General features: G+C 49.4%; 5 protein-coding genes across 5 annotated transcripts; 3 read left to right on the forward strand and 2 right to left on the reverse strand.

Annotated features, from left to right (window-relative positions):
* Window positions 1-298: 298 nt before the first annotated feature.
* On the reverse strand, window positions 299-2942 carry ALT_7314 (SDR family NAD(P)-dependent oxidoreductase; the record flags this gene model as incomplete). The annotated part of the gene is made up of 7 exons (XM_089600230.1): window positions 299-889; window positions 942-1189; window positions 1950-2006; window positions 2070-2444; window positions 2509-2516; window positions 2572-2778; window positions 2911-2942. 7 exons carry the CDS (start codon window positions 2940-2942, stop codon window positions 299-301), a joined length of 1518 nt encoding a protein of 505 aa, XP_089455415.1.
* A 497-nt stretch (window positions 2943-3439) lies between these two features.
* Window positions 3440-11107, forward strand: ALT_7315 (type I polyketide synthase; the record flags this gene model as incomplete). The annotated part of the gene is made up of 8 exons (XM_089600231.1): window positions 3440-3557; window positions 3735-4206; window positions 4264-7585; window positions 7646-8815; window positions 8888-9603; window positions 9656-9824; window positions 9878-10186; window positions 10238-11107. The coding sequence occupies 8 exons, from the start codon at window positions 3440-3442 to the stop codon at window positions 11105-11107; spliced, it is 7146 nt and encodes a 2381-aa protein (XP_089455416.1).
* A 2313-nt stretch (window positions 11108-13420) lies between these two features.
* Window positions 13421-14764, forward strand: ALT_7316 (uncharacterized protein; the record flags this gene model as incomplete). The annotated part of the gene is made up of 4 exons (XM_089600232.1): window positions 13421-13575; window positions 14002-14389; window positions 14443-14615; window positions 14674-14764. The coding sequence occupies 4 exons, from the start codon at window positions 13421-13423 to the stop codon at window positions 14762-14764; spliced, it is 807 nt and encodes a 268-aa protein (XP_089455417.1).
* A 1624-nt stretch (window positions 14765-16388) lies between these two features.
* ALT_7317 (peroxidase/cytochrome P450 family protein) lies at window positions 16389-20224 on the forward strand (the record flags this gene model as incomplete). Its single annotated transcript, XM_033560565.2, has 8 exons — window positions 16389-16784; window positions 16842-16939; window positions 16998-17239; window positions 17293-18404; window positions 18457-18989; window positions 19067-19721; window positions 19794-20073; window positions 20130-20224. 8 exons carry the CDS (start codon window positions 16389-16391, stop codon window positions 20222-20224), a joined length of 3411 nt encoding a protein of 1136 aa, XP_033416456.2.
* An 834-nt stretch (window positions 20225-21058) lies between these two features.
* Window positions 21059-22579, reverse strand: ALT_7318 (T6SS phospholipase effector Tle1-like catalytic domain-containing protein; the record flags this gene model as incomplete). Its single annotated transcript, XM_033560564.2, has 1 exon — window positions 21059-22579. One exon carries the CDS (start codon window positions 22577-22579, stop codon window positions 21059-21061), a length of 1521 nt encoding a protein of 506 aa, XP_033416455.2.
* Window positions 22580-24376: the final 1797 nt, after the last annotated feature.

Below are 24376 nucleotides of genomic sequence, written 5' to 3' on the forward strand. Positions count from 1 at the left end.
GGCTATCGGTCCTGGCCAAATTTGTTGGAATGTACTGAACTGTACGAGAGACTACGACTGCTTTTTTGCTCGGCCTGCGAGTCCTACCAGTCTTCTACTCGATTGATCCCTCTCGTAACGGATGGTCGGATCTTCATCTTGTCATCATTAATAGTCGGGGTTGGTCCACCCCGGAGCGGATATCCGACCCGGGGCCAAGACGAGAAACAAGGGTCCGTTGGATAAGCAGAAACCAAGAAAAGAACATTGTAGTGAGAAATGGAAATCAGCAAGATCTCAGGAACGCCTGTCCTGTCTATCATCCGTGTTTCATCTGCAAGGTGGTTCCGCCATCGACAAGCCACCCGACCCCCGTCACATAGCTAGATTTCGGACCACTCAGAAATAAGACCACATTGGACACCTCCTCGGGGCGAGCGAGGCGTCCGGCAGGAATACTGGCGGACAAAGCTAGACGTATTTCGGGATTTCCCGCAAAAGCCTTATCGATCATCGGGGTTTCCACCCACGACGGACAAACTGCATTAACCCGGATACCGTGAGGGGCATTGTCTAGAGCTTGCGCGGGGTTAGCCTGCATTGCAGTCTTCGGGTCCGGGGAATTCGCACCAGCCGTCTTCGTAATCCCAAGCACCGCATGCTTCGCTGCAGTGTACTGGACGATTTCGGGGAAGGCAACAACCGAGTTTGCCGAGGCGAGGTTGACAATGCTCCCCCGACCGACGCTGCACGGCCCGGTCCGACCAGCCACGAGGCGTTCCTCTTGGTTCTTCATCGCTCGGCTAAGAGCACGGACGCACAGCATGGTACCTTTAACATTGACGGACATCAGATTGTCGAACTCCGCCATGCATGTTTCGGACACTGGTCGGGCCTGTTTGATTCCGAGCTGCAGTATGACATGCATTAGATCGAATCCTCCGGAGTGGAGACCAACTCACTCCTGCGCTATTGACGCCATAGTCAATGCGGTTAAACTCTTTCAGTGTGGTATCCACCATGTGCTGGACGCTTTCTTCACTTGATACGTCCACCTGCACAGCAATAGCCCGGTAAGCCGAGTTGGTAGCCTGCGCCTTGCTCTCTTCGGCAGCTTCCAGTGCCGCTGTGAGATTGATGTCCGCAAAGGCGACGCCTCTGGCTCCTTCACTAGCGAATGCCAAGGCACAGTCACGTCCTATTCCGCTTCCTAGAGCCTGAGTTAATCCTGCTCTGATCTGGGAGTTCCTCATTCTGTACACACCCGCACCAGTCACCAACGCAAACCCATCAATGGACATTTTGGCTTGTCTGTTCTTGCACTCCACGGCAGATCCAATAGTTCAAGGTTATAGAATTCTTCGATTGATATAGTCTGACGCCGCAGTCAAATTGGCTGCATAGTAAGCACTTGCAGCGCTTTTCAATCGTGCTTCACGGTCCTCCGCTTCGGAGCACCGGATATCCGTCTAGATGTCGTAAACCGGACTCAATTGTCCCTTCAATGGCGGACTAATTGATGAATATTCTTTTTTTTTACTTTTACGTAGCGGGATCACATTTAGCGTTTAGATAGCTTCCTTTCATTTCATTCCCAGAATTACTCTTTCCAGAAACATTTGGACTAAGGGGTGTCTCATATCAAGTTAGCTTCACTCCACCGGACTGCAAATCAGCCAACTTTCCGAGATTGAACAAGCGGCCAAAGAACCAATCCTAAGTCACAAGTCACCATTAGCCCGGACGTTTGAAATTAGCTTAGAGGGAAAAATAGGGACACACCCAAAATGTTCGCGGCAGAAAGGCATCAATGCACCGGATCATGCCTGATGATGCACCAAACCAAAACCAGGGTGCTGGTGACTTTTTCAATATCTCCTTTACCACACCAGCTGCATACTCATTGGGGATAATGCCATCTGAATTACCAATAAGTCTATTGCTACCATGGCAGAATGCGTGGGGCTCACCTGGCTTTCGGTAGAGATGCGCCTGGAAAGCGTCGTTCATCGGATAATAAACTGAATCTATAACACCACGTCATTGAGATGACCGCTCCTTTGGATAGAATTACATCTGTTCAGACTCACTGTCTGGTAGGCTTCTGCCATGGTCATTTTTGAGGATGTTGGTATGTACCTCCCCACTGATAATGTTCACGACACGAACGCTGCATGGGTCAGTATCACGCGGTGATGAGGCGAAAGTGGTGTCATACCCAAATGGACGCATCTCCACACGCAGTGTATTGCCATAGTGATGCAGAGCAGCCTTGCTGGCATTGTAAGATGCCCCATATACATAAGGGCACACCCCTCCGATGGAACCAATGTTGACAATGACGCCTTTTGCCTCGATCACAAAACGATGCATGTAGTGCACCATTCGCATGGGTCCGAAGACATTTACTTTGAACATTTTCTCGACTTCGGCCACCTCGGTGTCTGTCGCAGGCATGGTATAGCCTATAAAATGGTCAATAGGAAGGTCGAATCAATATCAATTTTGCTTTACAATCTAGAAACTCACAGATTCCCCTGTAGAAAATGATTAGACTGCCATTTAGACTTGGAAGACTAGAATAGCACTCACGCATTGTTGATAAGTATGTCCAACTTTCCCCCCGAGAGCTGCTGGACCGTTTTCATGAGCTCCTCTACACTCTCATCCTTGGTGACATCAGTGCGGGTGACGTGCACGCCCTTCGAAATAAGATGTTCGTCATCCTCATGGGGGAGAAGAGTCGCGATAACTTCAATACCTAATGAAAGAACAGTAAGAAGGATGATAGATGAGAGCCTAGGAAAATAACTGAATGGACTACTTGCCTTCCTCCCTCAACCTAGAAGCAAGGGCATGGCCAATTCCACCGCGCCCGCAGCTACAAAGGTCAGGAAAGAATTCAATTGTGGATATGGTCATTTAGATTACCCTGTAATAAGTGCAAACTTTGAGGGCTGCATTTTGCTGTTGTAGAAGGTAGGCAAGAATATGACAAGAGGTCGGTCTTCCTATGACCATCTGTTTATGAAACCCACTGTTCAGATATCAGACAGAATAGATCAACCTTTGAGACTTGGGAAGCGATGGGTAGCAGCGCGCGTTGGAATTTTCTGGAGACAGATCGGACATGGATGGTCCATATCGGACGGACATCCGACAGTTGAGTGCTAGTAAGACAGTCCGATGTAAGCCTCGCCTGACGGGACTAGACTCGGGGAAGCAGGCCGACTTCATGTTGGTATTTTGCAAATCACAGCTTGGTATGAATCTAAGAATCGGACTAGGAGGCCAAGTGTATGTCTCGCGCGTGGGATCGCTGCAAAGATAAGCACTGGCAGCCGTCCATATAGATATATATAGAGACCATAGGAAGAGGAAACTCAGACTGAACTGAGAGCCATCAAGTGAGATCCAAAGCAAAGGTATCTGCGGAACATATCATACCATACGATCAATCATGTCGCCCTATATTCAAGGTGACAGTTCTTCTAGCACTAGTGGAGCATCGACCCCTCCTGCCCTGGTCCAAGTCGATGATGCCTCAAAGTGCGAACCGATTGCCATCATTGGCATGGGTATGTCTGTCCGTGTTAATTGTTGCTACCTTTGCTACCGTGGGAGATATCAAGTGTACCCGCGTGACCTCCGCTCCAGGAAATAGCACCTTCGTTCTCTCTCTTTCCTCTCTTCTTCTCCGCGCTCTTTTTGCCTATCTGCCGGATTTCACCAGCAGAAACTAATCCCTTTTACAGGTTGCCGACTTCCAGGTGGCATTGCATCGCCCCAAGATCTCTGGAAGTTCCTGGTCGAAGGGCGCTCCGGTCAATGTGACGTTCCGCCGTTAAGGTGGAACATTGATGGCTTCTACCACCCCAACAGCAACCGACCTGGAAGCATGAACACAAAAGGTGGATACTTCATTCAAGAGGACATTCGCCAGTTCGACAATGGTTTCTTTGGCATCAACAATCTGGAAGCAACATTCATGGATCCTCAGCAGCGTAAGCTGCTAGAGGTCTGCTATGAATGCTTTGAGAGCGCCGGCGCTACACTGGAGGACATCTCCGCAGCTAACATTGGATGCTACGTTGGCAATTTCACTATTGATTATATTACTATGCAAGCGAAGGAGGCCGACTACTTCCATCGCTATAATGCTACTGGTATGGGAACGACCATTCTGGCCAACCGAATCAGTCATGTCTTCAACCTCACGGGACCCAGGTATGCATGCTATTAAGCCTGACCCTAAGGATACAAGACTCTAACTAGTCACTGTAGTGTGGTCCTTGATACAGCTTGCTCTTCCTCTCTGTATGCTGTTCATATGGCCTGTGCCGCTATTGACGCAGGTGAATGCGACGCGGCTATCGCAGCTGGTGCAAATTTGGTCCAAGCGCCGGAGCAGCACCTTGGCACGATGAAGGCAGGTGTCCTTTCCGGCACGTCAACATGTCACACATTCGACGCTTCAGCAGATGGATATGGGCGTGCCGATGGAATTGGTGCCGTTTACCTCAAGAAGCTAAGCAAGGCGCTTGAAGACAATGACCCTATTCGAGGCATCATCCGTGGATCAGCGGTCAATGCCAACGGAAAGACCAACGGAATCACCCTCCCCAGCTCTGACGGGCAAGAGGCTGTTATTCGCAAGGCCTACGCGAAAGCCGGTCTGGAATACAAATACAACGAAACAAGTTACGTCGAGTGCCACGGAACCGGAACCGCCGTGGGAGACCCTATCGAATTGGAAGCCGTGTCTCGAGTGTTCAAGAAGCGGCCAGCTCAAGCTCCTCTGCACGTTGGCTCTGTCAAGACAAACCTCGGCCATTCCGAGGCGGCGTCGGGATTTTCTAGCATTTTCAAAGTCGCAATGGCGCTCGAGAAGGGCGTTATCCCACCCACTATCGGCGTCAAGAAGATCAATCCCAAGATCAAGGCTCAGGAATGGGGGGTCAAGATCGTCACAGAATCGACCGAATGGCCAGCTGAGAACCTGTCCCTTGAGAAACCAACTCGTCGGGCCGGTGTTAACTCTTTTGGATACGGTGGTGCAAACAGTCATGCCATCTTGGAAGCCGTTGACAATTATATTCCACTACGCAAGGGCCCCTCCTCCGAAGCTCTGTCGAAAATGAAGTCAACCTTCATTCTTCCAGTTTCAGCTAATTCGGTCGCATCCCTTGAAAGTCAATTGAGCAATCTGTCCTCGCTAGATCTTGACAGTGTCAACGTTGTTGATTTGGCTTACACCCTCGGTGTCCGACGGTCCAATCTTTCGTGCAGAGCCTTCACGCTTGCTGGACAAAGTACTCTCCGGGAGAACCTGCGCTCGGAGAGCTTTGTCCTCCCAACTGAGGGAGCAAGCTACACCAAGCTTCCTTTCGCTTTTGTCTTTACGGGCCAAGGCGCCCAATGGGCTCAGATGGGCAAAGAGCTCATTGAAGAAGTCCCTTCGTTCCGTAAGAGCTTGGTTGAACTGGACAATGCTCTGCAAAGGCTTCCTCACGCTCCAAACTGGACCCTAAGACAAGCTCTCTTGGACCCGAAGGAGACATCTCAGATCAACCATGTCACTCGGTCTCAACCTGTCTGTACAGCAATTCAGATCGCGTTTATTCAACTCTTGCGTAAGTGGGGTGTTGAGCCAGAGGCTGTTATTGGACACTCGTCAGGTGAGATTGCCGCTGCATATGCTGCTGGTCTTCTCAGTGCAACAGACGCAATTATCATAGCCTACTACCGTGGTTATGTGGTTGGACATTCTCAACTTCCAACCAAGGGAGGCATGGTGGCTGCGGGTATTGGGAAGGATCAGGCGCAGATTGAGATTGACAGCTTGGATTTGTCGGATGCGGTCAAAGTCGCCTGCATCAATTCTCCAGAGAACGTCACTATCAGTGGAGATGCCGATGGAATCGACAAGATTGTAGCTCATTTACAAGGGAAGGGCATTTTCGCCCGCAAGCTCAACACCAATGATCGTGCCTACCACTCTCATCACATGGTCCTACTCGGTCAACAGTACGAAGATATGCTTGTCGACAATCTGCCGCCTCCCCCGCCCTTTCGGCTGGAGAACAAAGTCCGATGGATCTCCTCTGTGACTGGCCAGGAGGTGACTGGAAAGGTCCAGCCTTCATATTGGAGAGCTAACCTCGAGTCGCCTGTCCGGTTCAGTGATGCGGTTGAGGGTCTCATCAAGGGAACCAAATACCACCTGATTGAACTCGGCCCCCATTCAGCTCTGGAGCTACCCATCAAGCAGACCATGACCAAGTTGAACATTAAACCTGGAAACTATAACTACTCGGCCGCTCTCACCAGAAACAAGAATGCCGTCACTTGTTTGTTGAATACAGTTGGTAACCTTTACTTGCATGGCCATGCAATTGACTTTGCTCAAGTCAATTATGTGGAGACCTCTACAACTTCTTCAGCGCGGAATACTTCCAAGTATCCCGTGCACAAACAGGGCAAGGTCATTAAAGACCTACCGCCGTACGCCTGGACATATGACACTCTTCTATGGAGTGAAGGCCGTGCGAGTACTGAGTACCGTGAGCGTAAGTACCTGCACCATGACCTTCTCGGCTCGCAGAAACCGGGAGGCAATGGACTCCTCACAACGTGGAGGAATGTCCTCAAAGCTGAAGACAACCCTTGGCTTCTTGACCACAAACTGGAGGACACTGTTGTCTTTCCAGGAGCGGGCTACATTGCAATGGGTATTGAGGCTATCTGCCAAGTCACGGGAAGGAAGTCATCGGATCCTGGATCGATCGCTCTACGACAGTTCCAAATTCTCAAGGCCCTGCCACTCTCTGCAGACTCAAATGCCCCAGGCGTCGAGATCTTCACTCAGATCCATCCGATGGCTATCTCTGCTTCGTCAAACTCCAAGACATGGTGGGAGTTCGAGATCACCAGCTACAAGGATGGCATCACTACCACTCACGCAACCGGTAAACTCAGCGTTGCCGACACGCAGGAGTTGGCCAAGCCCAGTCTTCTCCCGGAAAACATTGATCTTGAGGCTCTTGCCATTCGGAACTGGTACGGACAGTTCACCAAGGTTGGACTAAGCTACGGTCCCCAATTTGCGGCTCTCGAAGAGATTCAAACTCCGAGGGCCAGGGTTGGCAAACATTGCCGCGCAAAGACCCAGCTTTTGCAGGGTGGTGGAGAGGGGAAGGAGACTCAATCGACATATTTGGTTCACCCCATCACCATTGATGTAATGCTGCAAGCCGGCATCATCGCCAGCACGGGGGGCATTATCAGAAACCTTCGAGCTAATGTCCCGGTATCCATTGAAGAGGCTTACTTCCAAGCTCCTTCGACTCCACCAAAGGATTCTGTCTACATCGATGCGGAGACGGATAGAATTGGCTTTGCTGCATACATGATCAACACTTGTCTCTATGATAACAACGACCGACCTTGCGTTGTATTGAAGAATGTTCGGGTGACTGGCTACCAAGGAGCCGCGCAGGTGACCGATGAACTGGAGCGGGAGCCAATGCTTCGACTCCTATGGAAGCCCGATGTAACCACTCTGTCCAGCGATGGGCTAGCCCAGTATCTCTCTTCTTACAAACAGGTAAGTAGATTAGCCCCGAAACGCTTCAAAGATCTAAATATTCACTTATTGTTCTCCTAGACTGGCGTTGACCAATTTGCCGCCATGGTCGACATTATCTCCCACAAGAATCCCAGACTGCAGATTCTGGATGCCACCAACTCGGACGACCTTGCAGCAAAATTCTTGGATGTTCTTCGAGTGGATAACGCATTCAAAAGATTCCGGTCGTACGCCAGGGGCCATTTTTCCGAAGAAGGCGAGCTTTCTTTGGAGATCGTGGACGGCAAGCAGCCCCTCGGTGAAGGCAAGCAGGTCAAGTCAAGTGGACAAGAGACATACGACCTTGTGATTGCGGGAGGCACTCTTACTGACACGCAATATTCCCATCTGGTGGAACTTGTGGCGTCCAGTGGCGTTATCCTGAACCTGGCTTCCAACGTGTCCGAGCCCTTGGATGGGTTTGTGACTGTCAGTACGACCACAGCTACTGGAGAGAAGCTGGAGATGTCTAGGTTGCTCTCTGATCAAAAAGGGGAACTTGGCTCACACGGCATTCTGATCATTGAAGAGACAGCGCAAGAGCCATTCAACGATGCGCTAGCTGAGTATCTCTCGCGCGAGGTCGGCTTGGTGGTAAAGCGCGTTCTCCTCCAAGACCTGACCGCCAGCATTATTACGCCAAAGACTCTTGTTATCTCTACCATTGAATTAACTCGGCCGGTTCTCTCAACCCTGACTGGAGAAGAGATGCAATATGTCAAGCTCGTCACGGACAACGCCCTCAGTCTTCTGTGGCTTACTGGTGGCGACAATATGGAAGGAACACGCCCAGACTTTGCACTGATGTCGGGACTCTCCAGAGCGCTCATGTTGGAACAGCCCTCGTTGCAGATTACAATGCTCGACCTTGATGTTGTGGAGCCATCACTGCAGACATTGCAAAACATATCCACCGTTCTGCGTGGATCTGTTGAATCAAGCAGCCCAGACTTCGAGTACGTCCAGAGAAACGGTCTTCTCCACATCAGCCGAATGCTGCCAGAGGAGGAGATGAACCGGGCTTTTCGCGACAAGCAGGGCCAAGTGCCGGCGCTTATCCCCTTGGGCGAGGCTATGCCAGCTCGCTTGACCATTGGAACCGTTGGTCAGTTTGACACACTTGCATTTAGCCGTGAGGCGCCAGACTTTTCGCCTCTGAAGCCAGGTACTGTCGAAATCGAAGTGAAGTCTGTCGGATTGAACGCCAAGGTACGTACCAGATTTTCGATAGCTTCTTCTTCTTCGCCCGATCCCTGATTATCAGTAACTGATCACGTCCAGGACTTCTATGCCCTTGCTGGAAAGGTCAACACGAAAGAAGCCGTGTGTAAATTAGAGTGCAGTGGTATCGTGACCCGGGTGGCTGACAGCGGCATTGAGCGACTGGCGGTTGGTGACCGCGTCGTCGCAATGGGACCAGGTCACTTTTTGACGCATGAGCGATTCGCAGAATGGGCGTGTCAAAAATTGCAAGATGACGAAGAACTTCACGTCATGACCACACTTCCCTTGGTCTTCTCCACTGCTATCTATGCTCTGCATCATCGCGCCCATATCAAGGAGGGAGAATCTGTGCTGATCCACTCGGCAGCGGGTGGCCTGGGCAATGCTGCCATTCAGATTGCCCAGCTGGCTAATGCGGAAATTTACGCGACTGTCAGCACTGAGGAGAAGAAAGACTATCTCGTAAAGACATTCAATCTGAAGTGGGAACACATCTTCCATTCTCGCGACTCCTCATTCCAACAGGCCATTCTCGCAGCTACTGGAGGCAGGGGTGTGGACATCGTACTCAACTCTCTCACTGGTGATCTTCTTCATGACAGTTGGAGGGTCTGTGCTCCGTGGGGTCGGTTCATTGAGGTTGGGAAGCAGGATATCGTCGATGCAGGAAAGTTGGACATGGAGATGTTCCGCCGCAATGTCACCTTCTCTGCCTTCGATCTCAGTGAGCTTTCCGACGAGAATCAGCCAAAGCTGAACCGTATCGCTGCAAGGTTGGTCTTCTCAAGCAATATTCATAATCTTCTTGCTAACAATATACGATAGCCTGCTCGCCGAGACTCTGTCCCTCTATCGGCAGAAGAAGATCAAAGCCATCGAGCCGTTGAAGGTCTTTGATGTCTCCGAGATCACGCAGGCGTACCGTTTCTTTGGACTGGGCAACCGCATTGGCAAAATTGCTATTTCTCTGGAGAACGCGAGCACGCTGATCCCGGTAAGTGACGCGATGCCACTCAACCCCTTTCAGCATAAGGACTGACAGTATAGACTCTACCCACAAAACATGATGCGACATTCAGTGCAAACAAGACCTATCTTATGATCGGTTGTCTTGGTGGGCTAGGTCGCAGTATCTCAAAATGGATGGTTAAGCGTGGCGCCAGAAAATTCGTCTTCGTCGGTCGAACTGGAACCGACCGAAAGGCCGCCCGACAACTCGTAGAAGATTTGGAGGCAGAAGGGGCATACGTTTCAGTTGTTCGTGGAGATGTCAGCATCTTGGCTGACGTTCAGGCAGCTGTCGCTGCTATCAAGGGACCTGTCGGGGGTGTAATTCAAGCCGCAATGGGACTCAACGTTTGTCATTCCGTTTGCCTTTCTGTCTTCAAGAATACTAACTCCTCACAGGAAGCGCTATGGACTACGATGCCTGTGGAGTACTGGCACACCGGAATCGACCCCAAGCTCATCGGCTCGTGGAACCTCTATAATGCTCTACAGGGTAGAACAGATGACCTTGACTTCTTCTTGATGACCAGCTCCGTGTCCGGCAGTGTTGGAACAGCCACAGAGGGCAACTACTGCGCCGCAAACTACTTCCTGGATGTCTTTGCTCGTTTCCTGCGAAGCAAGGGTCTACCGGGCATCTCGATTGGCCTGGGCATGATTTCGGAGGTAGGATATTTGCATGAGAATCCAGAGATCGAAGCCCTTCTCCTACGAAAGGGTATCCAGGCCATTAATGAGGATGAGTTGCTGCAAATCATTGACATCGCCCTCTGCAACAAGAACAGCACACCGTATGATACTATGGCATCCTGCCATGTGCTGACTGGTCTGGAGCCTTTGGGTCTTAAGCTTCTTCAGAAGGCTGGCTTCAGCGGTACCAACCCGACTCTAAACGATCCCCGCGCCAGTGTTCTTGCTGCTGTTCTCGACAGTGACAGCGACAAGGATCTGAAGAATGGATCCGGCATGCCGGCTGAGCTGGCCGCTGCCCTGGAGAATGGCCATGAAGGACAGTCTGTTTCTGAGGCTATCGTCCACCTTATCGTGAAGCGCTTTTCCAATCTCGTTCTCCAACAGGCTGACAAGATTGACCCTTCCAAGGCCTTGTCTAAGTTCGGAATGGATAGTATGCTGGCAGCAGAATTCCGGACCTGGTTCTACCAGGCTTTCAAGGTTGATGTTCCTTTCCTTACCCTGTTATCGGACGAAACTACTCTCACCTCACTGGGCAATCTTGTCCATGTAGCTATTACCGAGAGTCCGAATTAGCTTGCTGGTTTGGAGCGGATTGTTTCTTACCACGAATTATGGTTCATGCATTTATAGAGGTACAGAACTCAATAAAGATTTTGCTTGAAATGTCAGGACTTGCTTGTTTGTCTCTTTCAAGATGTATTTCGAAGTAGATCAAATCAATTGGTGCTTAATTACTCCCATTCAATTTCGTCACTTTGCGTCACTCTGTAGCAACACAGCGGTAGCTGGAGTCAATAGTTGATGAGTCATACCCACATCAGTCTAGCCATATTCATCTGATGTTGGCATGAGATACTACCATGTTATGGATATAGCTGGGGGCACATACCCAGCCAGATGCCATTGCTAGATGGGGTGTGCTGAGGAAATGTTTAGATGAAGCAAATAGAGCAATAAACTAAATGTTATGAATAGAGCAAGGTGTGGCTGTAACGACTGATCTTGGAACAGAATGTAGGAGTAAGCGCATGTATCTCAAGTAATTCCTATTTAAGTATATCTTATATTGACCTCCCTGTAAAACATGAGAGGCAGGAGTCACCGTTAAGTATATGTCTAATCTGGGTATGGCTCCGTTCAGGATAGTTTATCCTGTTGAGTAGATATTTATCCTTGCAAGGAGGCACTGATATGGGCCAACAACGCTAGGAATCAGCATCTTTAGACTTCACACGGCGGAAAGTAAAGAGACAACAGAATATTTGCTAAAGCATCAATGAATTTCTAGGCCTCCCTAGGCACAAGGTGATCACAAGCTCACTCCCATACATGATGGATCATAGACACATGCCATTAAGTTAGAGAACTGATAGTACTAAATACATCCCAGGATGTCAAAGCTCACAGCACTGTACATCTCAAGAGGACAGAGGAACTACCCTAAGTCTCACAACTTCAGAACCAGTGAGGATACTCCATCCTTCTTGGATATATATACATATATTCCCTCCATAATTATTTGCCTCAATCATCATGGCGGTTTGACAGACTGCCTTAACATCATAGGATGCTATTTTAAATCCCCCTACTCCCAGAACTAAAACTTTTCCCTAAACTGTCCCTCATCTTTCCTGCGTTAAAGTTCACAGTAGTACTAGATCAGGTTCTTTATCAACCCCTGCAAAATGATCGTTGTTGGATGAAAACGGCAAAAGTTAGGCAAAAGTGATGACAGATAAAGGGATCGGCCCGCCTTTAAATCTGATTAGTTGCCTTAGTGTGTTGTCTAATAGAGCTACATATTTCAGATTACACTATAAATTAGTTCATCCAGCAACTGGTTGGATTTGGACTGTGCGTATAGATTGCAGACAGTAATAATGTAGAGGAAGGTTGACTACTTGACAGTGTACTGTCTATAGTCATAGCATGTAATCACATATCAAGGTTTTCTAGGGGGGCACTCCTGTTATCCTGGTTATTTCCCGATTATTCTACGGGAATAGGTCTAGCCTCAACCAGCGAGTTTATTATGATCAACACTGACCTAACTAGCCCATTAATCACTTGATACAGACTCTCAGTAGACTAGACAAGGACATGAACCTTCACTTCCTACTGATGGACCGACGGCAGTGGGGATTGCTCCCCTTCCGTAGGCGAACTCCCTGTCGATACAGGGCGTCCGAGACTCACGCATGTCTGCCTCGTAGTAGCCCGTCACATGGCCAAGTTACGTCCAGATCCAGCATGGATTCTTGTGTTCCCACCTCGCGAAGGTCACAGTCTTTACTAGGGACTGGCGCAAGCTTGCCTAGATGTGTCTCCCATGCTGTGCTGAGCCGCATTTCGTGAACCAAACAGTTGCCAAGAAACTACAGCCTTGCCTCCAGCACACTAGCCCCCGGAGTGCTCCTGCTCATCCCTCCAAAATATCTGTCGTGGCATGCACAGATTGGCTGTTGATGCAAGTACTAAGCCTTTTAGTCGGACGCGGCAATAGAGATAAAGCGGGGTATTGTTTGCTTTTTTACCCATAGACAGTCGGGATTGGTAGGAATTTTGCTTTGGTTCACAGGTTGACCCCTGAAAATTGCTGTCAATCAGCCTCACTAGATAGTCGGGGGAAACTGGGATGGGCGAACAATGTGGAATGAGGCAGTGCCCTACAGAGGGTTGGAGTTTAGCAGCGGCGGTTCAGCCCAAATGTTTAAAGTACAAGAATCGAAACCAGTAGCTTTCTCTTTGACTCTACCATTTCTCTACCTTATATCCTGGTGGACTGACACGCGTGGGTGAAATTGAACCTTTTCTCTCGTTTTATGATACCCAGCGAGCGTGTCTCCCTGATCGGTTTAGAGACCGCGCAAGTACGAGCTGGCAAACATGGCGGACGTTCTCGCAGTGGCTGGCCTTGCCTACCCTATTGCTAAAGACCTTCTCAAGCTTGCGAAGAAGTTAGCAAGGCTACATAGACAAATCCGCAATGCGAAAATCGATCTAACCAGTGTGATCAAAAGAACAACATCGGTGGCCCGAACGTATGACTTCTTCAGGGACACTATGAAAGTTGCAAGGAAAATTCAAGAGCTAGCGTCCATGTTCAACCGGCATCAACAGCTCATGGAGAGTATTAATGAGGAATCAATACGAACCATTCGAAGGCTGAAGCATATTACCAGCAGGTTCCGCTCTCTCATAGATGGTGAACCTATCAGTACGGTTGATAGATGGATTGCACAGTTTGAATGGTCTAGAGTGAGCAGGAAAACTGTCCCCTCCCTTTTCCAGGATATGGAGGTACTAGAGAGGTCTATGAGAACTATCGGAACCCTGGTGCACATTCAGTTGCTTTCCCAAATACGGCAAAGGGATGGATCGGATGTAATTGTGGCACAACTGTAAATTTCAAATGTTCCCCCAATTGGTAGATAACGTTGAGTCCTATACTGACTATTTGTTGGCAGTGGATCTTTCCAGAAAATGCTGGGTATCGAATTTGACAAGCTTCAGCAAGCGCAACGGGCCCAAAAGACGCTCATGATGCAGCAACAAACCTCACCGGGTCAACATCTTGAGGCCAGGGATTTTGCCCAAAAAATAATGCAGATTTTGGAAAAGGAGATTCCTCGACTGCAAATTCAGCAGCCCGCTGAAGGCCGGTCCATGTCTAATTTGCGGTCACCACCAACCTCACCGATATCAAACAAGCCTTCACCCATTACAACTCGCTCACCCCCTACCCCTAGTAGCTCTGGGAGCCAGACGTCTGTCTCCAAGTTGCAGCAGGACGAGAATGTCTCATCACCCGGGAAGCGGATTCCGCGACAAAGAAGCACCCAGTCAGCCCCTTCAGTGAGTAGAACAGATCTGAGCACTTCCCAGGCGCATACTAATGGTGCGAGTAGCGAATCCCTTCGAGATCGTCGCCCCCTTCTCTGTTTTTAAGTGACGGAGGATCCGACAGCCATGATGATCTAGGCGCTAAGTCAGAAACGCCTTATCAAAACGCAGGCCAAGATCAGGGAGGTGCATATATGCAGATGCCACCTTTTGGACCACCAAAACTGGTTGCTCGCACGTCACTTAGACGACCCCCTCCTGATCGTCCCGATTCATCTAACGATACATCTGACCAGCAACATACAATGCATCGAGGTGGCTCTCATCCACCTCGAAGACGGCGGAACAACAGCAAAATATCTGAATATGGCGACGGAGGTGAGGTAACTGCTACACATAAAACGGGCAGTATTGGTCTACCATCAAGGAGGTGGAAAGGAAAATCGAGGCCGGATCAGTAAATAAATGTTGGCCCATGAGATGTGAATAAGCTTCTGCGTTTTTCAAGCGTCCGTGTCATCGAAATGGACTAACCACACGGCTGGATACCATAGAATTCATTGGGATTTCCTTTCATAAGCGTAATGTAATCTTATGTCGCATATAACCGTTAAGGTAAACGGCGAACCTTACCGAGCCCCTCAGAGGGCCGCTCAATAAATGATCTGCCCTTCAGGCCTTGGGCGGCGGGGCATGGAAAGGGTTTCCAGTGTTTATTGGTCAAGGCGATTTCCAAAAATGACTGTACGGCCGCCCTGCGTTGTACAGCATGATCCCTCCCCTTCATAGACCGGGGCCCCGTGTCGTATTACCTGTGCCCTGGGCCACACCAAGCTGAACGAGTCCTTTCATTCTTAGAATGCTGTTCGAAGAACCCCAGCTATAGGCAGGCACCTTTGAGCGGTGCTGACGACTAGTAATTGCCAAAGTGTACCCACTCAGCAAGGAAGCCAAGGTCTACACGTGCCATGCCGTCTGTTTTTACTAGTATAGGTGTAACATCTTGCATCACGGGGTTCGTTCCACCAGAAGGATGAATGGAGGTCTGGATCCAAGTCCATTGATATGGTTAATATTGACTCCCACTGCGAGGAGGGGCTCAATAGTTGCGTCAAATCCTTGTTCGACAGCCCGTTAGAGAGATGCAATAAGGGCCCTTTCTTGGACCTATTCGCATAGCTGGTCCTAATAGGCGCATACGGGTTCTATAATTAGTTATACTAGTAGACTGGACTCTGTAACTAGCATAGATGCAGTATAATACTCTACTAGATAGCTGTGGGCTCGGGCCCAACCAGATGCCGTTGCTAGATGGGGGGTGGTCGATCCCTTAATCTGGCTGCTGGTAGGGCTGGCTGGTGTCTTGTGTTTATAGTAGGAGTGTAGAAGGGAATCAGAAGCCTAGGCGGCCGCAATAGCTAATGGTGTTTTTGTAGGAGCTAGAGGTATAGTAACTGGCGCAGAGGAGTTCCGAGTATGGTATAGTTGGAAGACAATTATTTTATTATCATATGAGTTTCTGCTCAAATGAATAGTTGGTTCAAATTTGATATTATCTGCACCATTATGCGAGTCTACATAATATGTCATCATGAACCCCAAGTAGGTGTCATATACTTTTGTAAAGATGGTCCGCCGAATGCGGAATATTGCCACCAACCGTCCAATGAAATTGTCTACGGCCTTTCCGACCCATTGACAAGTGCTGCCCGCATTGCGCTTTGTCTTGATTTGAATTCCAGGGTACTGATAAATCTTAAGTATTACAAAGGGTTGTGATCTGGGGATGACGTGAAGCGGCGGAGAGGGCGGAGGGGAGTTCCAACAGCGGGTTCTCGATTGTTTAGCTTGTCTCAAACGAACGCGTCATTGAAACCTGGCAGCGATGTAACTGTATACTTCCCACAGAGTACTTAAGGAGGATGTATGACAGGCCTCGGTCACGAATACTTCTCGGGTTACTCCAATCATTCGGAATTCTCATATCGATTGCAAAGAGTTACCGGATACAATGAGACCAGAACCACAAACCGAGGGCGCGAGCAGTAAGCCTGGTAATGATTTGCAGGCTAAATTTGTTGACACTGCGCCCAAACGTATCCATGAGGTGCAACATTTCAATGAGCAGTTGCGAGAGCCACCAAAGGCCGACGTGGGCGCCGAACAAGGCGGCGCAATTGGGCGTTTTAAGGAGCTTTCCGAGGTGGTGCACAAGGCTACCCGCCCTCTGCCAACTGAGACAGGTAATGGAACCTACATAAAAGATGACTCCAAGGGTAGCAGCCTCTGGGAAGATCTTCGTTCCCTGGGCATAGAAGATGCGAAAACCGTAAAGGATCTTGCCAAAACTGAGGCCCTCGGACGACCGGTAGACGATAAGACAATGCTCATGGAACGCATCATCCAGGTAAAGCCAACTGATCCGACGGAATGCCCAAAGAAATGCTGATTATGTTATGTCTAGATGGTGGCCAAAATGCCCGACAAGTCCAAAACGCGGGAGAAGGCGACTCATAAGTTTCTGGGCCAACTCTGGGACTCGCTACCCCATCCTCCCCTATCGTAGGAGCCTCCTAGCTGAGTTCGATGACCCTGTCGGAATAGTACTAAGATGAAGTAGATATGTCGGTGACAAATACGCTTATCGTTCGGCTGACGGGTCTTACAACAATCCCACCTTACCACGGCTGGGTGCAGCCAATACGGAATATGCTCGAACAACCGAAGCATCGAAAATGAGGCCAGCAAGTATGCCTGACCCAGGCTTAATCTTCGATAGTATTTTCGCGCGGGAGACTTTCAAGCCACATCCGAATAATGTCTCAAGCATCTTCTTCACCTGGGCCTCGTTGATCATTCATGGTACGTGCTTGAGTAGTGCCCTGATTTCGGTCCAGAACTTAATAGGACGACAGATGTTTTCCAGACCGGCTATCCAGATCAAAACATCAACAAGACATCATCATACCTTGACTTATCCACTCTTTACGGGGATAATCAAGACGAGCAGAACATGATGCGTACATTCGAGGGTGGCAAGATCAAGCCCGACTGTTTCTCTGAGCCACGTCTCCACATCCTGCCGGCAGCCTCGGGGGTCATTTTGATTATGCTGAACAGATTCCACAACTATGTCGCTGAGCAGCTAGCCATTATCAACGAGAATGGTCGATTCACAAAGCCCAAAGCTGAGATAATCGACCCAGTCGAAGCCCGGGCCGCCTGGGCTAAATATGACAACGACCTCTTCCAAACTGCACGACTTATCACTTGTGGCATGTATATCAACATTACCTTATATGACTACCTGCGCACAATCATCAACCTCAACCGCGACAACAGTACTTGGAATCTGGATCCCCGCACACATGACGATCAGGATGAAATTCCCACCGCACAGGGCAACCAGTGCTCAGTCGAGTTTAATCTCGCATATCGGTGGCACTCGACGATTGGTCGCCAAGATGAGGCGTGGACGGAGAAGACTTACAGAGAAGTTGTTGGGAAGCCTGGACAGGAAGCCACTTTGCAGGATCTTATGGAAGGCATGAGGAAATTTAATGCGAGGATGGACAAAGACCCTTCCAAGCGTACATTTGCGGGTCTGCAGCGCCAGGGCGATGGTACTTTTAGCGATGTAGACCTGGTGGACATATTGACTCGCGCCATTGAGGAGGTGTCCGGTTCGTTCGGACCCAACAACGTTCCAAAGGTCTTGAGATCAGTTGAGATTCTTGGTATCCAGCAGGCACGCAAGTGGAATGTTGGGTCATTGAATGAGTTCCGCAAGTTCTTCGACTTGAAACCCTACGAAAGCTTTGAAGAAATCAACTCAGACCCCTATGTGGCAGATCAGCTGCGGCACTTGTATGAGCACCCAGATTATGTGGAGCTGTACCCTGGGATCGTTGCAGAGGAGCCCAAGGAACCCATGGTCCCGGGGGTGGGGATTGCTCCAGGATACACTGTCTCCCGCGCTGTTCTGTCGGACGCTGTGGCGTTGGTTCGGGGTGACCGATTCTACACAGTGAGAGCCTTCACTCGCATTCGAGTTCAGTAGCAAGCTAACAGAGAACCAGAAGGAATTTAACGCCCGGAACCTGACAAACTGGGGTTTCAAGGAGGCCGAGTATAACCTAGAAATCAACCAAGGTTGCTCGTTCTACCGACTTGCATTGCGAGCATTTCCCAAGTGGTTCAAGTACAACTCGATCTACGCTCACTATCCCATGACAATCCCCAGTGAGAACCGCATCATTATGAAGGCGCTGGGCCGCGAAGAGGAGTTCTGCTGGAATCGTCCAGCATATATTCCACAGCGAACAGCTGTCTTTGATTATGCCAACGTTCGTCATATCCTTCAGGATGCGTCGAATTTCCGGGTGGTGTGGGGTGAAGCAACCGCGTACGTATTTGGGCCACAAGGCTGGGACTTTATGCTCTCAGGCGACGCGCCCACCCATGCAAACCAGCGCAGTATTATGTCGCGGGCGCTCTATTGTGGCCAGTGGCATGACGCCATCAAGCAGTTCTACCTCGACATTACCCAACAGCTCTTGACAGAAAAGTCATGCAGGGTGGGAAACGTAAATCAGGTGGATATTTCGCGCGAGTGAGCCTACCTATACCCTGCTACTTATGAGAAGATGTCCACTGCTAATGCTAATATCTCCCCGAACTTATGAACAGTGTTGGGAATCTTGCCCATGTTCACTTTGCTTCCAACGTGTTTTCCCTCCCTCTCAAGAGTAGAGAACATCCGCATGGGATTGTAACAGAACACGAGATGTTTGAGGCAATGGCAGTGATCTTCACGGCTATTTTCTTTGATGCGGATCCTGTCAAATCGTTCGAGCTACGCCATAAGGCTCGCGAAGCAGCGGAGAAACTGGGTAAGCTCGTCGAGATCAACGTCAAAGCCATCAAATCGTCTGGTCTTATTGCCACTCTGCTTGGCAATATGCATGCCAACAAGAATGCACTCTTTGAGTATGGCGTGCACATGGTGGAGCGGCTGTTGCAGAGTGGCCTGGATCCTGAACAGGTGACATGGTCTCAAATTCTGCCGACTGCCGTCGCCATGGTGCCGAACCAGGCCCAGGTATTCACCCAAATCATCGATTATTACCTCTCCGATAATGGCCGGAAGCATCTGCCGGACATCAAGCGCTTTGCCAAGGAAGACTCTCCCACTTCGGACGAGGTCCTTCTCCGCTACTGCATGGAAGCAATTCGCCTGAACGGCATCTTTGGCTCCTACCGGAAATCCCAAACCAACCTAACCCTCGACGACAAGGGTGGCAAGGTCCACATCAAGGCGGGTGACAAAGTATTCGTGAGCTTTGTATGTCTTCTTTGTGCAGATCTACTATTGACGAGTCGTCAAAGCCTAGCGTTCGGTGCTGACTACCAATAGGTCGATGCAAACCGCGACCCTAAGGTATTTCCAAATCCCAATGAAGTCGACCTCAACCGTCCCATGGAGTCGTATATCCATTATGGAGTAGGTCCGCACACATGCTTGGGTGGCGACGCCAGTAAAGTTGCTTTGACGGCCATGCTGCGCGTCGTGGGCCGTCTGGACAACCTTCGCCGCGCTCCAGGAGCGCAGGGGGAGTTGAAGAAGATCCCGCGGGAACATGGGTTTTATACTTATATGCGCGAGGATCAAGACAGCTTCTATCCGTTCCCAATGAGTAAGCGTCTTCCTCTCTTACAAGTTGCTTGGGATAAAGGCCTAACAGGATGACAGGCTGGAAGCTCCATTACGATGGAGAAATCCCAGGAAAGGAACAGCCGGTTCGTGGAGACTTCGTGTGCAACGTACCGGGACATTGGCAGAATTGATAGTTGCGGTATATCATGGCATGGGTGCAGTTTCGTGGCCAGTTCTAGGGTGTGGCTGTCCCTTGTTACTCTTGTTGAGCTGCAGAGTGTAGAGGCACTACAACAGACTTCGGAAGCCATGGAATAAACGGCAGGTCTGCTCCTTAACTGCTGTATACGAAGTCTGGCGGAAAGGGCTCGGATAAAAGTTATGAATACATCGGGGTTCATTCATATTCTCCGACGGAATAAGGCTTGAGTGTTTCCAAATGCAAGGTTTACTCATTCTTAAATACCTCTATCGTACTACCCCATGAGGCTAATGGGAAAAAAGAAATCCCCCTAATAGCGTTATATTCCATGTCATTCAGAGTTCTTGTCTCAATTGCAGCGTCTGATTCCGGCTTCCCTGGTCCTTCGTATGAGAATTACTAGCAACACAAATGTAAGTTCCCCACAGCAAGAGACGAACAAGTGTAGGGAGTATGGTGATAGAAGTGCAAGGCTATATCTACAGCGCATGGAAAGACATTCGGGAAAAAGACCTCCTGTCTGATATAGCCAGCTGTACTTGTACAGTGCTAATCCACTTACTACTTACTATTGAACTCCTCTGCCATTAAATACAGGGCCCTCTGCTACATTACATAAATTCTTCTAAAGAGGATCAAGTGTAGTGGAGGGTCTTCATTCCCCTTATTTCATGTGTGATCTGGCCAGCACCTCCAATCAATTCAAACCCGCCAACCTATCAGTTCTTAGCAGGAGGCCAGGTCGGATCATTGTACTATAACTGAACATCATATTGCTTACCAATACTTTTATACTCACAATCTTCCTGTTATATTGGAAAGATTAATGGTCCATATGACGTGCCTCCTTTGATAACGGCTTCCGCACATATGTTTCTTTTATAGGACAGCCAGGATATTCAGCCATCTCCCACTCCCCGATTCCGCATTCTTTTGGTGCTTTTTTCTTCCCTCTTCCTCCACCTCCCATGATTAGGTTACCCGGCCGATATTCTGAATCTGATTTTAAACGACGAATGGCTGAAACGTGGATCTTGGCATCATCAGGAATGTCGCGCACTTCTCCGCAAGGCAGAGGCCACCGAATGGGTTTCCAAGAGCCATCTTCCTGCAAGTCCATCCGACGGAAGGGCAGATATTCCATGACTTTCCAGGAAAGAACAGTGGTCCAGCGAACCCCTTTGCCAAATCGGAGAGCGTCGTGCATTCGTGAATCTGTGCTGGACTTGTGGAGAAAACACTCGAAATCAGACGCGGCACTCACTTTTCCGTCGTCTCCTTCTTGTTCGTTCTGGGCTGCACCGTTATTCATAGTTCCAGGAGTATTTTCTCCTTGTGAGTGTTCGGCATGATCTCCAGTTGCCTCGCTTGAGCAGACGAAGCGTCTCAACTTCTCTGGTTCGAATCGCAGTCCTGCCTTCTGTGCATTGTGAACCATCCACACCAATGGCACATGGCTGAGAGCATATTCGCCTGGTCTCAATGGCCATCCTCCGCCGATATCTGTGTGGCATCCGGGAAACCATACCTCTTCGATGTCCTGCACGTTGTCGGTTTTCTCGCTCTCGGACGACGCGGAAGAAGCAACAACAGGACTAGGTTGCTGAGCAGAATCCGACAAGCGGCCATTATGTCGCTGGTGGTGAGTATGATGAGGGAGATGCACATGGTGTTTCTCCAGGTGCTCACGCAACCGAAATCGGTGTTCCCTCCCCGTCGGCTTGACCTCTGAGATGAGATCCTGGCGGAATTTGGCCCGACGTTCATCGATACTCACTGCATGGCGGATCACCTTGGCTGAGGTGCGGGCAGTATAAGGAAATCGGTTGTGACTCATCCAGGCCCGTTCAAATCGGGGTACACTATTGACAGTGTCGAACAGGCCCAAGAAGCGAAGGTTGGGGACAGGATGGCAGAATGTCTCTTTAAATGCCCTCATGTATTCCTCTAGCTTTTCCTTCTGGGCCTTGTCTTCCGTGGTGTCGCCGCTGCATTGTTGCCACTTTGCAAATGTCTTCCAGACAAACCGTATCAGCTCTTCATTGCCCGCCTCCAGAAGGCCGATCTTGTCCAGCATTTCAGCGAGGAAGCGGGCAACATATGCTCCGCGACTGAAGCCAAAGAAGTAGATTTGATCCCCAGGGCAGTAATATCGCATCAAAAATTTATAACCACCCATGACATGGTCAGCCAATGTCGACCCGACCGCAGCGTCTTTCGCTTTCACATACGCAGACTTGATCTTTCTAGTGAAGCCGCTATGTGAAAGTGAGGCCGAAGTCACATACGTGCCAATACCAGGTTGATAATAATGATACTGGTTAGTGGTAGTCCGATCGAGCATCTTTCTCTAGGTAAGTCCGGGTCTAATCAAAGAGCATACAGGACTTACTCTAAATATTTTGAGCACATTGCTGTCGGATGAGTCGCCATGGAATTTGTTATTAGTCCCATCAAAGCAAAGGACAAATTCCTTTGGCCCCGCGGTAGGATCCATATCTTGTATATTATCGAGAACTATTATAACCAGACAAAGGTACGGAAAGGAAGTGGTTATACTAGTTGTCTGGAGGACACTCCTGATATTTGCAGCTTATAACCTTGCAAGATGACCGCGCCTTGGCTTATCCCTCTTCCTGTTCAGTAGCCTTAACAGCAAGCTTTCTGCCGCAAACAGTAACGCAATCAATTAATCAGACGAGCTGTAAGGAAATGATAAGTTCGAAGGTTTCGCCTTCTACGCCTGAACCCAACACAAACCGTGGCAATGCCGTCAACAACAGAGTTTAACTACTACACATTAGACGAAAACGGAAATCGTCGACAACGCGAAATAAGCTCTGATTGAATAACACGAACTTAACTCACGGGAATCATTGTCTCATTAGCCATGAGTTAATTATGTGGCAAAAGTACTCTGCGTCCCCCAATCCATTCCGTCGTCATGGTTCCAACACATTGGAGAGACTGGAAAGCTTCGTCCTAGGCCAGATCTGCATCATAGACATAGTTATGGTTCTACATTTGGTCAGACGACACAAGCTGGTCTACATTCTAGTGACTACTTTAGGCACATGATAAGATAAGTATTTCCAGCCGTTGCCCCTGTGAGAGCTATACGGAATTGAATACGGTTACGGCCTGCATGTAGATGGTATGAGACATATGACAATCAGAAACCACAAACAGTTCTCCTTTCCTTAATGTTGAATAACCCCTGAGTAAATGTTTCGGATCACTCTGAAACCTTCATCATCTCAAAGAGACACTTCCCTACCGGAGGATACACCTCGAACGTAATCTTTAAGCTCAAGGAAGCCGCTAGATCCCTCCACTCAGCAGCCGCCCTCTCTTTGCCAGCATACATAATGATCATCGAGGCATGGGTAGTTGCGCACCCTGCATTCTTCGTGGACTCCTGTATGGTAAGCCGCGGCCATGGTACCAGAGCCATTTTTCTGAGGAGCTTTGTTGCTTCCGAGTCGGACAAATTATGCAGCACATTTGCCAACAAGTATATAAGCGCGCCCTTCACAGGCTGCTCGCCTCCGTCTTCCTCGTAATTACACGTCATCACGGTGATGTCTGGGATGGCACCGATCTCCGCGTTATATTCATGCGAGATAAGGCTATCTTTCCCAGGCTATTCAGTAAGCTGCTTTCAGCTCTAGGAGTAACTCGCCCCGGCCACCACCGACGTCAGCGATAATAGGGTGCTAGCCGAGGGCGCGAGCTCGGTCAGGCATTATGCCACAGCGCCCCAATTTGCCCGTCTTGAATGCGTTAAAGCTGTCTGGGCGGCCGGTGAGGTGCATGATAGAGTAAACGTGTTCCTGGGCAAGAGCTTGGTTACCCAGGAGTTTGTAGGCATACCAGATGGACGTTTCGCGTTCTTAGAAAGGGTAGGCGAAGTTCGTGTCTTCTAGCCGTTTCATCAGGGAAGCCGATGCCAGGAGCCCTTCAGTTATGTTATTGTTTCCAGAGTCAGTTTAGGGAATGTGCATATGGTAAGCAGGTATTACAGGTGAAGGGCGCCGCGCTGGAGAGGGACCGTGGCCACGAGGTACTCTGTTACGTCGTTGGCGATGTAGATGTCGCCAGGCAGGAGATCGACATAGCCGAGGCCACCCCTAACAAAAAG

This window comes from Aspergillus lentulus, assembly GCF_001445615.1.
Source record: "Aspergillus lentulus DNA, contig: Alt13, strain: IFM 54703, whole genome shotgun sequence".
Lineage (NCBI taxonomy): Eukaryota > Fungi > Ascomycota > Eurotiomycetes > Eurotiales > Aspergillaceae > Aspergillus > Aspergillus lentulus.